Here is a 15,660-nt window from a genome sequence, read left to right on the forward strand (position 1 = left end):
ACGGACTCAGTAACGGGTTCAGTAACGGGTTCAGTAACGAACTCAGTAACGGGTTCAGTAACGGGTTCAGTAACGGGTTCAGTAACAGGTTCAGTAACACTCAGAAACGGGTTCAGTAACAGTTTCAGTAACGGGTTCAGTAACACTCGGTAACGGGTTCAGTAACACTTGGTAACGGGTTCAGTAACACTCGGTAACGGGTTCAGTAACACTTGGTAACGGGTTCACTAACACTCAGTAACGGGTTCACTAACACTCAGTAACGGGTTCACTAACACTCGGTAACGGGTTCAGCAACACTCGGTAACAGGTTCAGTAACACTTGGTAACGGGTTCACTAACACTCAGTAACGGGTTCACTAACACTCGGTAACGGGTTCAGTAACACTCGGTAACAGGTTCAGTAACACTTGGTAACGGGTTCAGTAACACTTGGTAACGGGTTCACTAACACTCAGTAACGGGTTCACTAACACTCGGTAACGGGTTCAGTAACACTCGGTAACAGGTTCAGTAACACTTGGTAACGGGTTCAGTAACACTTGGTAACGGGTTCACTAACACTCAGTAATGGGTTCAGTAACACTCAGTAACGGATTCAGTAACACTTGGTAACAGGTTCAGTAACACTCGGTAACGGGTTCAGTAACAGATTCAGTAACACTTGGTAACAAGTTCAGTCCTCCGAATCGGGACTGTCCCCTCTGAACCAGGACTGTCCCCTCCGAATCGGGACTGTCCCCTCTGAACCAGGACTGTCCCCTCTGAATCGGGACTGTCCCCTCTGAACCAGGACCGTCCCCTCCGAATCGGGACTGTCCCCTCCCTTCAAATCAGGACTGCACCCTCCAGATTTTGATTTAAAAAAAAAAAAATCAAGGTTTATTTTTCCATTACGTGTAGCAACAATTGTACATTTTATATTTTTATTATATATATATATTTAATGCGGTCAGAACTGACAAAAAAAAAAATACAAATTCTTTATCAAATAAATATAAAATATTGTAGATGAATAATATTTTTGGTTGTATTTGAACTCAGCAGGTGGCGCTGTGGTCTCATTTTCAGTGGTAAGCCTTCCTTCCATCCGTTCTTTACGCGGCTCGATTTCTCATGGCAGCAGCTGCTCCGCCCGGAAGTTTCGGCGTCACGCTATAACTCGCGGTGCTCTGGGAGTCCTTTGTCTGATGTGTTTTTTTTATTTTTTGCCTGACAATGACTGTGTAGAGTATACAGTTCACTGATATAATAAAAAGTAACCCCCAAAATCACTAGCGTTTTTTTACCTTGAAGTTTTTTAAAATACTCGCAATATTTATTTAATAATCTGAAAATGTAAAAGCAGCCGATCTTCGTACAGCCGATCGTTATGTGTGTGGAATGTACGGAACACGGATATCTCTTTACGAAGGGATAAGGCAGTAGATTTTTGTTCTGAGTTGCCCTTGTGTTCAGTCCCTGAGGGGTGTTTTTTTTTTTTTTTTTTTTTAATGAAGCAAGCAGAGATCTGGTGTGTGATTGGCTAGCCCCGGGATAGCACTGCCCCCTGGAGGACTGAACAAAAAAACTGCTGTGGAATCGGGACCAGCAAAGAGGGGGGTTGGATCCGCATAGAGAATTTGGGGGGGGGGTGTCCTCTGTTTGGGTGATTGCTACAATATATATATACACACGGTGTGATGTCATCTACCCCGCCCCCCCCCCAGCTCCATGTTGGCGCGAAGATGTTAGCCGAACCCCCTCACTGGTGGCACAGATCAGGAATCATCACTGCGGCTACGCTCTTCTTCCAGGAGGTCCTGAAAAAGAAAAAGTTCTGGTTACAACAAATGACCGTTCCCTGACTTCTGGTTACAACAAATGATCGTTCCCTGACTTCTGGTTACAACAAATGACCGTTCCCTGACTTCTGGTTACAACAAATGATCGTTCCCTGACTTCTGGTTACAACAAATGATCGTTCCCTGACTTCTGGTTACAACAAATGACCGTTCCCTGACTTCTGGTTACAACAAATGACTGTACAGTGGGTACAGTGGCTGCGTTTGATGGGCATAGTGGCTGCGCTTGATGGGCACAGTGGCTGCGCTTGATGGGTACAATTGATGGGTACAGTAGGTGCGTTTGATGGCACAGTGGCAGCACTTTATGGGCACAGTGGCTGCAATTGATGTTATTTTTTTCAGTTTGTTTGTTTTTTGCCCCCCCCCCAAAATTGTGAGCACCAAACGCCACTGACTGCGGCGTTCCCTCCATCCCCACATACTGTACATATTGCGGCGTTCCCTCCATCCCCACATACTGTACATATTGCGGCGTTCCCTCCATCCCCACATACTGTACATATTGCGGCGTTCTCAGGCTCAGACTCACAATGAACAAGGTGCAGGCCATCAGCATGGCTTTCATGGAGACATTGAGGTCCATGGGGAAATTGACGGCATATTTGTCTTTAGAGCTGAACATCTCCTTGCTTAGCCCCCGCCACACACGTGTGATGACCCCGACTTGTGTGGTTCTGTCAGCAGAGAGAACCTGAGGAGAGAAGAGAGGATCATGATGACCAGCGGAGTGTCTACATGGAGAACATCAATTATAGAAGAAGAAGTCAGAATACATTTTTGGGTTTTTACCAGTTCCTCGTTATTCTATTGTAATCTAGTTTAGGTGTTAGAGTTCCGAAGGTCTAAGGGTTGAAACCTTTCCAGTTCCTCGTTACTCTATTGGAATCTAGTTTAGGCGACACGTTGAGTGTTATGGTTCCGAAGGTCTAAGGGATGAAACCTTTCCAGTTCCTCGTTATTCTATTGGAATCTAGTTTAGGCGACACGTTGAGTGTAAGGCCGGGTACTCACGACCAAACATGTATGGTGAAAGCGGTCCGTCGGACCGTTTTCACCATACATGTCTGCCAGAGGGCTTCTGTACGATGGTTGTACACACCATCGTACAGAAGTCCGCGCGTAAACAATACGCGGGGCGTGTCCGCGGTGTCGCCGCGTCGATGACGCGGTGTCGCCGCGACAATGACGCGGCGACGTGGGCGGCCCGCCTTTAAAATGCTTCCACGCATGCGTCGAAGTCATTCGACGCATGCGAGGGACGGCGGGCGCCTGGACATGTACGGTAGGTCTGTACTGACGACCGTACATGTCCGAGCGGGCTGAATTCCAGCGGGCTGTTTTAAAACAAGTCCAGGAATATTTGTCTGCTGGGAAAAGGCCCGGCGGGCAAATGTTTGCTGGAATTCGGCCCGCTCGCGCCCACACACGACCAAACATGTCTGCTGAAACTGGCCTGCGGGCCAGTTTCAGCAGACATGTTTGCTTGTGAGTATGGGGCCTTAGAGTTCCGAAGGTCTAAGGGTTGAAACCTTTCCAGTTCGTCGTTATTCTATTGGAATCTAGTTTAGGTGACACGTTGAGTGTTATGGTTCCGAAGGTCTAAGGGATGAAACCTTTCCAGTTCCTCGTTATTCTATTGGAATCTAGTTTAGGTGACACGTTGAGTGGTATAGTTCCGAAGGTCTGAGGGTTGAAACCTTTCCAGTCTCCATCCAAAATGAAATAAGAATGTGTTTGGCTTGGCACTTTATAAATTTGTGGAGGATCTGCTACTTTTATGCGACATTATAATTATCCAAATATTCGAATCCTGAAGACCAGAGGTGACCAGAATGGAGAACCACAAAGAAGACTCCGAAGTGCAATATGGAAGTTTATTATAACACTACAATGTGGCCAAAAGTCTGTGGACCCCTGACCGTCACATCTATATGGGCCTGCTGGACACCCCATTCCAAAACCATGGCCATTAGTATGGAGTTACCCCATCTGTGGCTTCAACATCCTCCCCATTTCTGGGAAGACTTCCGAGGGTGGATGTGGGAGATTGTGCCCATTGGTGAGGCCAGGTACTGATGTCTCACAATCAGCTTTCCAGGGGTGTTCAGTAGGGTTGAGGTCAGAGCTCTGTGTAGGACATTTGTGTTCCTCCATCCATCATACCTCTATGAGCTTGTTGGATATTCCTTTCTAAAACTATGGCCAATAAAAAGAAATCGCCATCCATTGTAGCTATAACACCCTTCACTGTTCTGGGAAGACTTTCCTCAAGATTTTGGAGGTTGTCTGTGGGAAATGTGCCCATTGGTGAGCAGTGGCGTCACTAGAGTTGGGGTCAAACAATGTGGAAAAAAAATTGGTGTCACCCCTCCTCCACCAACTATAGTCCCCCTCAGTACAGACCCCCTCCACTAACTACAGACCCCCTTCTCTCAGTATTGCCCCCCACTAAGTACAGACCCCCCTCCATCAGTATAGACCCCCCTCACTAAGTACAGACCCCCTCCATCAGTATAGCCCCCCTCAGTGCAGACCCCCAACCATCCGTATAGACCACCCTTAGTGCAAACCCCATCCATCAGTATAGACCTCCCTCAGTGCAGACCCCCATCCATCAGTATAGACCTCCCTCAGTGCAGACCCCCATCCATCAGTATAGACCTCCCTCAGTGCAGACCCCCATCCATCAGTATAGACCCCCCCTTAGTGAAAACCCCATCCATCAGTATAGACCTCCCTCAGTGCAGACCCCCATCCATCAGTATGGACCTCCCTCAGTGCAGACCCCCTCTATCAGTATAGACCTCCCTTATTGCAAACCCCATCTATCAGTATAGACCTCCCTCAGTGAAGACCCCCATCCATCAGTATGGACCTCCCTCAGTGCAGACCCCCATCCACCAGTATGGTCCCCCTTAGTGCAAACCCCATCCATCAGTATACACCTCCCTCAGTGCAGACCCCCATCCATCAGTATAGACCCCCCCCCTTAGTACAGACCCCCATCTATCAGTATAGACCTCCCTCAGTGCAAACCCCCTCCATCAGTATAGACCCCATCCATCAGTGCAGACCCCCCTTAGTGCAAACCCCATCCATCAGTATACACCTCCCTCAGTGTAGACCCCCTCTATCAGTATAGACCGCCCTTAGTGCAGACCCCATCCATCAGTATAGCCCTCCCTCAGTGCAGACCCCCATCCATCAGTATAAACCCCCCTTAGTGCAGACCCGCCTCCATCTGTATAGACCTCCCTCAGTGCAGACCCCCTCTATCAGTATAGACCCCCCTTAGTGCAGACCCCTATCCATCAGTATAGACCTCCCTCAGTGAAAACCCCCTCCATCAGTATAGACCTCCCATCCATCAGTGCAGACCCCCCTCCCTCCTCTATCAGTGTAGAGCCCCCCTCAGTGCAGACCCCCCTCCATCAGTGTAGATCCCCCCTCCATCAGTGTAGACCCCCCCCCCCCCTCAGTGGCTTCAACCACACAACATAGACAACCTGATAATGACAATTCCTTAGAAATAATACTTGTATTTCACACTGTTTGATAGACTGACCTTAAAATCCTGGTCAGACATGAAGCCTTCCCCCCATCCTGGACCTTTCACTTTAAGACAAACAAGTCCCGATGGATCCAAGATGTCGAATTTGATGTAAAAACTTGTCCACTCTTTGTATATGTAGCCGAGGAGCTCCCCGGAGGAACTGGAGACCTGCAACTATAATAATACATTGTTACAAGAGGTTGTTCTAATGAGTTGTGTCATCATACCTAGAACGGCGACTGAGCTGTCCAATGATAACATCTGAATTTATTCCCCGTCGTTACTTACAGCAGGAACATATCTTATATCTAACCAGCTTTAGTGGACCAAACCTTTTATCCAACTGGACCTACAGATTTATATTTCATCAGTCAATTCAGTCCACAAAGATGTGCTTTTGTTCTCATCAGTCCTAGAGGACCATATCTTGTATCACATCACTCCTTCAGGCCTGCGTCTTGTATTTCACTCTCCGGTCGTAGAGTCCATACAGTCTCTTACCAGTCCTAGAAACCTCCTGTAAACGTGTGCCTTATATCTAACCAGCCCTACAGGACCAAGGATTTTATCATAGGGTAGCGGGTGCCGATTGGCCCCGCACCTCCCGCTGGCTGCCACCGAGACATAGACACTGACAGGCTCTGAGGGACCCAAAGCCTGTCAGCGGCTGTGGTGTAATTCCCCCCTTCCTCTCCTCTTCACTCTACAATCTGCGAGTGGAGTTCGCACAGGCAAGTGTCCGACCTGCTCCCTCCCCTGCTTCTTTATTGGCAGGGAGAGGGAACCGATTACAGCAGCAGCAGAGGATCATGGCACATGTAGTCTTAGTCATCAGCCCTACAGGACCAAGGATTTTATCATAGTGTAGCGGGTGCCGCTTGGCCCTGCACCTCCCGCTGGCTGCCACCGAGACATAGACACTGACAGGCTCTGAGGGACCCAAAGCCTGTCAGCGGCTGTGGTGTAATTCTCCCCCCTTCCTCTCCTCTTCACTCTACAATCTGCGAGTGGAGTTCGCACAGGCAAGTGTCCGACCTGCTCCCTCCCCTGCTTCTTTATTGGCAGGGAGAGGGAACCGATTACAGCAGCAGCAGAGGATCATGGCACATGTAGTCTTAGTCATCAGCCCTACAGGACCAAGGATTTTATCATAGTGTAGCGGGTGCCGCTTGGCCCCGCACCTCCCGCTGGCTGCCACCGAGACATAGACACTGACAGGTTCTGAGGGACCCAAAGCCTGTCAGCGGCTGTGGTGTAATTCTCCCCCCTTCCTCTCCTCTTCCCTCTACAATCTGCGAGTGGAGTTCGCACAGGCAAGTGTCCGACCTGCTCCCTCCCCTGCTTCTTTATTGGCAGGGGGAGGGAACCAATTACAGCAGCAGCAGAGGATCATGGCACATATAAAATATAGATGCGCTAATATTAACTTAAAAGGTGATAAAACGTACAAAGAAAACTAATCAGGGAAAACACTCCATAAACTGTGAATTACTAATATGTCCTTAATTAGTGCACAGTGATTAGCAGGATTCCATGCAGGGAAAAAATCACTCTCTTCAATCTGAATGCTAATCCAGCCCTCCACCGCTGTGATCAGATGATACAGGCACTCACAGACAGGGATTGCATGAAAGAAAAGAGAAAAAACCTCATTGCGCAATATTCGATGACAGATCAAAAATGTAATCAGAGCATTGACATATGCACTCACGAATCCCCGCTTTCAGTAAAGCATGAAAAGGCCACTCAGTATGCTGTTTCCTCAGCTCGATCCGATGCACTCGGATTCGATCGCAGGCTCCTCCCTACGCGTTACGTCACAGGCACGCGACTTACTCATGGGTTCCTCATGGCACATGTAGTCTTAGTCATCAGCTGTCCCATTGTAATCTCCTGGGGGCAGACTACGCACCCCAGAATGCCCACACAGGAGAGGAGGAAACAGCCAAACAAGGCTGCCTGGGAGCAGGGCAGAGACCACAAGGCAAGGAGAAGACCTGATGCAGGAGCAGGGTGCTGCCATCTCACCACAGATCCACGGTCAGTTGTGGACATCTCGCCAGAGAATGACCCCGGGTGTAACTCCAGGTGCATCTCTGCAGACGTCACAAGGAGTTCCAGTGGTTAGGTAGCCAGCAAGACGGCCTGAGGAGCCTATTCCATCCTGGGACATCTCTCCTTTGGGCGTTGGTCGCAGGATTGGTGAGCGGGCAACTGCCTATCTTTCAGAACAAAGAGGCACTGCATGCAGACAACGTTGCCTTACTCTTTGCCTACACCTGTAGAATGCTGTATTACATTTACCCCCTGCCAAGCAGCAGCAGAGTTTATTTTGCTTTAGCGCTCCACAGAGAACTTTGCATCACGTCTTAAACATACCTCGTTCCCCCCACTAAAATGCACCAACAAAGAGCTGACTGAAGACACAAGGCCTTCTCTTCTTCTGAGAGACCACAGCATATCCCCTCACAAGGGATTAAAGACACTGGGGTAGATTCAGGTAGGGGCGCGCACTACTACGGAGGCGCAGCGTACCGTTTTTGCCCTGCGCCCCCGCAAATTATTTGCGCTACGCTTCATTCACGAAGCAGTAGCCACGTAATTTGCGTGGGCGCTCCTTAAAAATGCCCGGCGTAAGGGCGCGTAATTTAAGTGATCCCATAGGGGGCGGGAATCATTTAAATTAGGCGCGTTCCCGCGCCGAGCGTAGGGTGCATGCTCCGTCGGGAAACTTTCCCGACGTGCATTGCGGTAAATGACGTCGCAAGGACGTCATTGGCTTCGACGTGAACGTAAATGGCATCCAGCGCCATTCACGAACGAGTTACGCAAACTACGCAAAATTTGAAAATCGCGACACGGGAACGACGTCCATACTTACCATTGGCTGCGCCTCCTAATAGCAGGAGCAGCCTTATGGCGAAAACGACGTACGCAAACGACGTAAAAAACGAGCGCCGGCCACGTGTACGTTTGTGAATCGGCGTTAGTATGCAATTTGCATACTCTACGCTGACAACTACGGGTGCGCCACCTAGCGGACAGCGTCAGATTGCACCCTAAGATACGACGGCATAAGAGACTTATGCCAGTCGTCTCTTAGGCTACAGTCGGCGTATCAAGCTTTCTGAATACAGAAAGTCGATACGCCGGCGCTACTTAGCCATTACGCCGCGTATCTATGGATACGCAGGCGTAATTGCTTCCTGAATCTACCCAATTTGCGTAACTCGTTCGTGAATGGCGCTGGACGCCATTTACGTTCACGTCAAAGCCAATGACGTCCTTGCAACGTCATTTACCGCAATGCACGTCTGGAAGTTTTCCCGACGGAGCATTCGCAGTACGTTCGGCGTGGGAACGCGCCTCATTTAAATGATCCACGCCCCCTACGGGATCATTTAAATTACGCGCGCTTACGCCGGCCCCTTTTACGAGACGCCGCCGCAAATTACGGAGCAAATGCTTCGTGAATGCAGCGTAGCTCCAGTAATTTACGGAGGCGTAGCGTAAAAACGATACGCTGCGCCGCCGTATCAGTGTGCGCCCCGACCTGAATCTGGGCCAATGGTGCCATAAGGGCCCATACTAACACCCAGGACTCAGTAAGTAGGCAGGTTTAAAGACTGAGGCCTCGTACACACGACCGAGGATCGTCGTAAAAGAAACGTCGTTTTCCTCGGCGAGTTCCTTCTCAGTCTTGTCGAGAATCTTGTCAGGCTCTCCTTGCGTACACACCGTCAAGACAAAATCTCGTCGTTCTCAAACGCGGTGACGTACAACACGTACGACGGCACTATAAAGGGGAGGTTCCATTCCACTGGCGCCACCCTTGGGGCTGCTTTTGCTAATCTTGTGTTACCGCGTGTTAGTAAAATTTTGGTGAGAGACGATTCGCGCTTTTCAGTCTGTTACAGCGTGACAAATGTGCGATCTCCATTACGAACGCTACTTTTACCGAAGGCGCCCTCCCGTCTCATACTTTATTCTGAGCATGCGCGGGTTTCTAAGCATACACACCAACGTGTTTCTCGTCGTAAACCAGCCCAACGAGAAACACGACGAGGAAATTGAGACGCCCGACGAGGAAAAAGAGAACTCGACGAAAAACATACACACGACCGTTTTTCTCGGCAAAAAAGCTCTGCCAGCAAGTTTCTTGATGGATTCTGACGAGGAAAACGGTCGTGTGTACGAGTGACACTAAAGGTTCACAGATTATTTTTTTGTTGTTGTTATACTTACATACCTCCCAACCGTCCCGGATTTTTGCGGGAAAGTCCCGTGATTCGCGTCAAATCACGCGGTCTCGCAACCACTGCTATATTCCCGCAATTTAGCGTGGTAAATCGCGATTCGCGAACCCCCCCGCTCTACAACTCTGATGCGTCCCCCCCCCCACTGAACAACTTGGATCTGCGACCCCCCCCGCTCAACAACTCTGATTCGGCCCCCCCCCCCCGCTCAACAACTTAGATCCACCGGAATCCCCCCCCTGCTCAACAACTTTGATCCGGGGACCCCCGCCCCCCGCTCAACAACTTTGTTTGGGGGGTATGCCCATTTGTCCCTCATTCTGAAGTTGGGAGGTATGTACTTACCTCCACTGTGCAGCTCGTTTTGCACAGAGTAGCCCTGAACACCATCTTCTGGGGTCCTACGGCGGCTGTCTCGGCTCCTCCCCTCCTCAGTTAACCCTCTCTGGGAAGCGCTCTCCCAAGGGGGTTACCTTGCGGGGCATGCTCCTTAGTCCTCTTGTCGGCGTCCATTGCCGCCGAGTACAGGACTGGGCCCCCGCCCCCCGGCCCTTCGGTCATTGGAGTTGATTGACAGCAGCACAAGCCAATGGCTGCTATCAATCTATCCAATGAAAAGCCGAGAAGACCGGGCCGAGAAGCAAGTGTGTTCTCGATGCGGGACTTTCGAGAGCTCGGGTAAATAAACGGGGGGGGCTGGGGGGCCGGTAAGTATCGGATGTTTTTTCTTCTTAATGCATAGGATACATTAAGGCAGGGGTTGCCAACCTTTTGAAGAGTGAGGGCCACTTAAGCAACTTGGTAACCAGTCGAGGGCCACAATGAGCGGAGCGGGTGGATGACAGGTCACGGCTACTCTATAGGCCCTCCGATCCACCCAGATGAAAGGGGACAAATTCCCTTCTGTTTTTCAGATTGGAGGTAGGTGGGCCTAAACAGTCATCTGTCGCTCTATAGAGGTGAATTGAAGGTCCCATTTGTTCAGGCTGATCGTGTGAAAAGGGCCTAAGACTGCTGTCACACTGATGTGCTGCGGTTTACCCATACCGCGGGTGCAGCGTAGTGCACCTGTGTCTATCCTGCAGGTTAGCTGACCTTTGCTATGGTATCGGGACCGATACCGAGTATTTGCGGGAGTACTTGTACTCGCGCAAATACCCCCGATACCTAAATAGAATACTTCCCGCCGCCGCCGCTGCTGCCGCCACATCGAAAGCCGCCGCATCGCACCGAAGCATTTGAAAGCCGCCGCATGGGTTAAACAGTGTGCGGGAACATCACAGCTTTCATTTGAATAGCTGTAGTGTTCCCGCGCGTATAGACACTCCCCCTTGTTTGGGATTGGATGGGTGATTGTGATCTGTCCAATCCAGAGCAAGGGGGAGTGTCTATACCCGCGGGCAAAACAGCTATTCAAATGAATGCTGTGATTTTCTCCATGCGGCGGCTTTCGGCGGCAAAGGTATGGGGGAAATGGCTTGAGGGACATGGCTGGAGGGACATGGCTGCATATGTGAGGGACATGGCTAGAGGGACATGGCTGCATATGTGAGGGACATGGCTAGAGGGACATGGCTGCATATGTGAGGGACATGGCTAGAGGGACATGGCTGCATACGTGAGGGACATGGCTAGAGGGACATGGCTGCATATGTGAGGGACATGGCTGCATACGTGAGGGACATGGCTAGAGGGACATGGCTGCATATGTGAGGGACATGGCTAGAGGGACATGGCTGCATATGGGGCTCTACTCCGCAGCCACTTTCTTCCTCTACCACCAACTTCATTCACAACACTGATCTGGGCTTGCCAACCTGCGATCTGGGCTTGCCAACCCACCATTCCAGAAGAAAGAGGTCGCGGGCCATATCAGAGGGCTCCGCGAGGCACAGGTGGCCCCCGGCCCACTGGTTGGCCACCCCTGCATTAAGGTGAAAAAACATGAACCTTTACAACCCCTTTAAGAGTTAAAGTACTTGAATTGAATTCCATATTGTGCTCTGCAGTTCATTGGGACTGTGGTGTCGGGGAACAGACTGGAGGGGTCTGACACAAGCCTGGTCATTCCACTGCCCTCCTCCTGCCTGGACCCATAGAGATCAATTTAAAGTGATTATAAAGGCAGAAGGTGCATTCTATGCTCTACTTACCTGAGCCCCATCTAGATCCATCAATGTTGTAGGAATGTCTCGGCTGTCGGGGACTCCCCTCCTCATTGGCTGAGAAAGCAGCATGCCGCAAATAGCTCCCGCTGCTGTCAGACGGCCAAAGAGGAGAGAAAGGGGGGGGCAGGGCCGAGCCACAGCTCTGTGTCTGAATCGGCTCGGCTCGGCTGCCCCCATAGCAAGCTGCTTGCTGTGGGGGCACTCAACAGGAGGAAGGGGCCAGGAGAGCCGGAGAGGGACCCGAGAAGAGGAGGATCTGTGCTGCTCTGTGCAAAACCATTACACAGAGCAGGTAAGTATAGAAAAGTGTGTTTGTTTTTTTTAACTGAAAGAAATGTGACTTCACAATCACTTTAAGTAGAGTTGTTGGTTATTTTGTGAAGTATTTCTTATGACACTGAATCATTTGTGTGGCTATCTCTGCTTTCAGGATTACTCACCTTAAAAAGTCCCAAGGAAGTGGCCAGAATACAGTGTTGAATTTCCTTGCATCTTAATCTTTCAGTAAGACTCAGCTAAATATATGCCAAATAACTCAGCTATCAGGTTAGTGGCGTAGCGTGGGGGGGGCCAGGGGGGAGGTTGCCCTGGGTGCAAAATTTAGAGGGGTGCAGCGGCAAGCGGCTGGTAACCTGCAGCTCGTCTCCTGAGCGGTGTATTGTAGGAGACTGTGAGCTATTCCGTTTGGCTATCAGGTGGGTCAGTGCAGTGGTCAGTATAGGAATCATGTAGGTCAGTGTAGTGGTCAGTATAGCAATCAGGTCAGTTTAGTGGTCAGTGTAGGAATCGGGCAGGACAGTGTAGGAATCAGGTAGGTTAGTATAGTGGTCAGGTAGGTCGGTGTAGGAATGGGACTGCTAAAAATCTGCGGGTTAGGGGGCGCAAATCTCTTGCCCTTCCCCCCGGGCGCTGACAACCCACGCTACGCCACTGTATCAGGTTATTATATTATTACTGTTTTACTTCATGCCAAAAGAAAGTCTTTAAAAAAAAAAAATACTTTCTGGTTCAATACCACCTGTGTCTATTTACTATTGTGTTTGCAGTAACATCGATCACAAGGTGTGCCGGAGGGGGCCGAGACTGCTCTTGAGGTTGAGATGCAGAGTACAGAACCAAACAAACATACTCAAGTGGCTCATTCGGGGCCGGCGCTACAAGAGTGCAGGGGTGGACTGGCCATTGGGACTACAGGGAGTTTCCCGGTGGGCCGATGGCTCAGTGGGCCGGCTTCAGTGACAGCGGACCGCTGCCCCCCTCCGCTCCTCTGTCTCTCCCTCCCCGCAGCACTCACCTCCTCTCCCTCCCCACAGCGCTCACCTGGGGGGAACAGAGAAGCAGGGGGAGGACGAGAGGAGCAGGGGGGAAGACAGAGGAGCATGGGGGAGGGGACAGACAGCTGACTCAACAGCTATGGCCTGGGAGTTTCTCACTTCTGCCTAATCGTGTCCCATAAGGGAGGGGCACCGAACTGATTATTTGCCCCGGGTGAAATAATCTCTAGCTTCTCCACTGGTACTGCCTATAAGAGTACCAGTACCAACCGTTCTACTCTAATAAAGTAGAACGGCTAGTGGCTAGTGAAGGGGGAGAGGGGGCTTGGGTGGCCAGGGGGGGGGGGTGCAGGATTTGTCCAGCCGCCATGGGAGAGACCTGTCAAAGTGGGCCAGTCTGGATGAAGTCCAGGGCCAAATTTTTGTCCCAGTCCAGCCCTGCAAGAGTGTTACAGGTCTTTTCTTACCAGCTGTTGAAGATCACCCGACTAGGTAACCCCATGTAGCGCTCACCCTCGTAGGGGCCACTGATTTGCTCGAGGTTCTTTTCCCAGTTTAGTGCAACAGCAGCCGGGCACACCGCATTAGTCACTCCTCTGGCTCAATGAGCAGTCTAGGGGGTTGTCTTTTTACCTTTATTGCTGAATAACTTGGCCCTAGGGCTTAAAGGAGAAGTCCAGCCAAAGCTTGTTTGGCCGGGCTTCTCCTATGGATCACAGGAGTGCAGTTTGTTTTCCACTCTGCGACTCGTTTTCAGCAGACAGTGGACTGAAGTATCGCTCTCTGCTGACATCACGGATATCAGTCGAGGCAGTGCCAGTGGCGTCACTAGCGGGGGGGCAGAGGGGGGCCATGACCCCCCCAACATTATTCTGTGCCCCCCAATTTAATTAAACTGATACTGGGAGCATGGGCGTCAACAACTGAAGGCCAATAATGGGCAGAAATAGGGATTACTTTGCCACTTTCGGGTGCAGGCGGAATGATCTGCCGCACTGCGGCTCCCGACAATTAACCACTTGCCGACCTCCTCATGTAGATATACGTCAGCAGAATGGCACTGGACAGGCACATCAACGTACCTGTACGTGCTCTGCTTGACGTGGGTGGGGGGTCCGATCGGGACCCCCCTCCGCTACATGAGGCGGTCGGTAAGCCTCGGGGAGCGATCCGGGACGAGGGCGCGGCTATTCGTTTATAGCCGCTTCGTCGCGATCGCTCCCCGGAGCTGAAGAACGGGGAGAGTCGTATGTAAACACGGCTTCCCCATGCTTCACTGTGGCGGCTGCATCGATCGAGTGATCCCTTTTATAGGGAGACTCGATCGATGACGTCAGTCCTACAGCCACACCCCCCTACAGTTGTAAACACACACTAGGTGAAGCCTAACTCCTACAGCGCCCCCTGTGGTTAACTCCCAAACTGCAACTGTCATTTTCACAATAAAGAATGCAATTTAAATGCATTTTTTGCTGTGAAAATGACAACGGTCCCAAAAATGTGTCAAAATTGTCCGAAGTGTCCGCCATAATGTCGCAGTCACGAAAAAAATCCCTGATCGCCGCCATTAGTAGTAAAAAAAATTTAAAAAAATAAAAATGCAATAAAACTATCCCCTATTTTGTAAACGCTATAAATTTTGCGCAAACGATTATTGCGATTTTTTTTACCAAAAATAGGTAGAAGAATACGTATCGGCCTAAACTGAGGAAAAAAAATGTATATATGTTTTTGGGAGATATTTATTATAGCAAAAAGTAAAAAATATTGAATTATTGATTCAAAATTGTCGCTCTATTTGTGTTTATAGCGCAAAAAATAAAAACCGCAGAGGTGATCAAATACCACCAAAAGAAAGCTCTATTTGTGGGTAAAAAAGGACGCCAATTTTGTTTGGGAGCCACGTCGCACGACCGCGCAATTGTCTGTTAAAGCGACGCAGTCCCGAACTGTAAAAACCCCTTGGGTCTTTAGGCAGCATATTGGTCCGGGGCTTAAGTGGTTAAATTAAAGTCCCAGGCCCCTTCTATATCAATATTCTGAGGCAGGCTAGTGGTTTTAACTTAATTTTACCGCAGTAGATTACTCGGCTTGCACCCGGAAGTGATCGTGACCTGTATGTCCCACACCGCACGGTCCACTGCCCATCTCGGTTCTCAAGAGGACGGGACACCACCGGCCCCTGGCTCTTGGCTCAGGAGAATGCTGAAGAAGAAGCACTGCACCCAGTTCCCGGGGCCCCAGATAGAAGTCGGCTGGACCGGGTGTGGAGGGAGACAGGGTTGTCACCTGTCACGGTTATCCCACAGCTCCTTAAAAGAGAACAATAATCAGAAGACACTCTCCATTATGTTCCAACTTCATAGGATAGTCCCTTTAGCCAAAGGCCAGATAAATATACAGGACACCATCAGAAATGTCTCCAGCCAGGCTAGTATTATCGCACAAGGGATAGTAGCAGCAACAGTCACCAGGATCCTACACTCAGTTGTGTACTCACAATACCCCGGGATACTTGGATGCCTCCTTCCAATATCAGTCAGACATTCTCCCAGTATCATA

General features: G+C 50.2%; 1 protein-coding gene across 2 annotated transcripts in view; it reads right to left on the reverse strand.

Moving 5' to 3' along the window:
- Positions 1–1,208: 1,208 nt before the first annotated feature.
- The window catches only part of LOC120933797 (phospholipid scramblase 3-like), a 43,798-nt gene continuing 29,346 nt past the window's right edge, over positions 1,209–15,660 (reverse strand). For both annotated transcript variants that reach the window (XM_040347192.1, XM_040347193.1), the window contains exons 5-7: positions 5,413–5,574; positions 2,377–2,538; positions 1,209–1,802 (exon numbers count right to left, since the gene is read on the reverse strand). In XM_040347192.1, the coding sequence (XP_040203126.1) occupies positions 1,761–1,802; positions 2,377–2,538; positions 5,413–5,574 (366 nt within the window). In that variant the 3' untranslated portion in view covers positions 1,209–1,760. The remainder of the gene's footprint in view (positions 1,803–2,376; positions 2,539–5,412; positions 5,575–15,660) is intronic.

The sequence above is a fragment of the Rana temporaria genome, chromosome 3 (assembly GCF_905171775.1).
Source record: "Rana temporaria chromosome 3, aRanTem1.1, whole genome shotgun sequence".
In the NCBI taxonomy this organism is placed as follows: domain Eukaryota; kingdom Metazoa; phylum Chordata; class Amphibia; order Anura; family Ranidae; genus Rana; species Rana temporaria.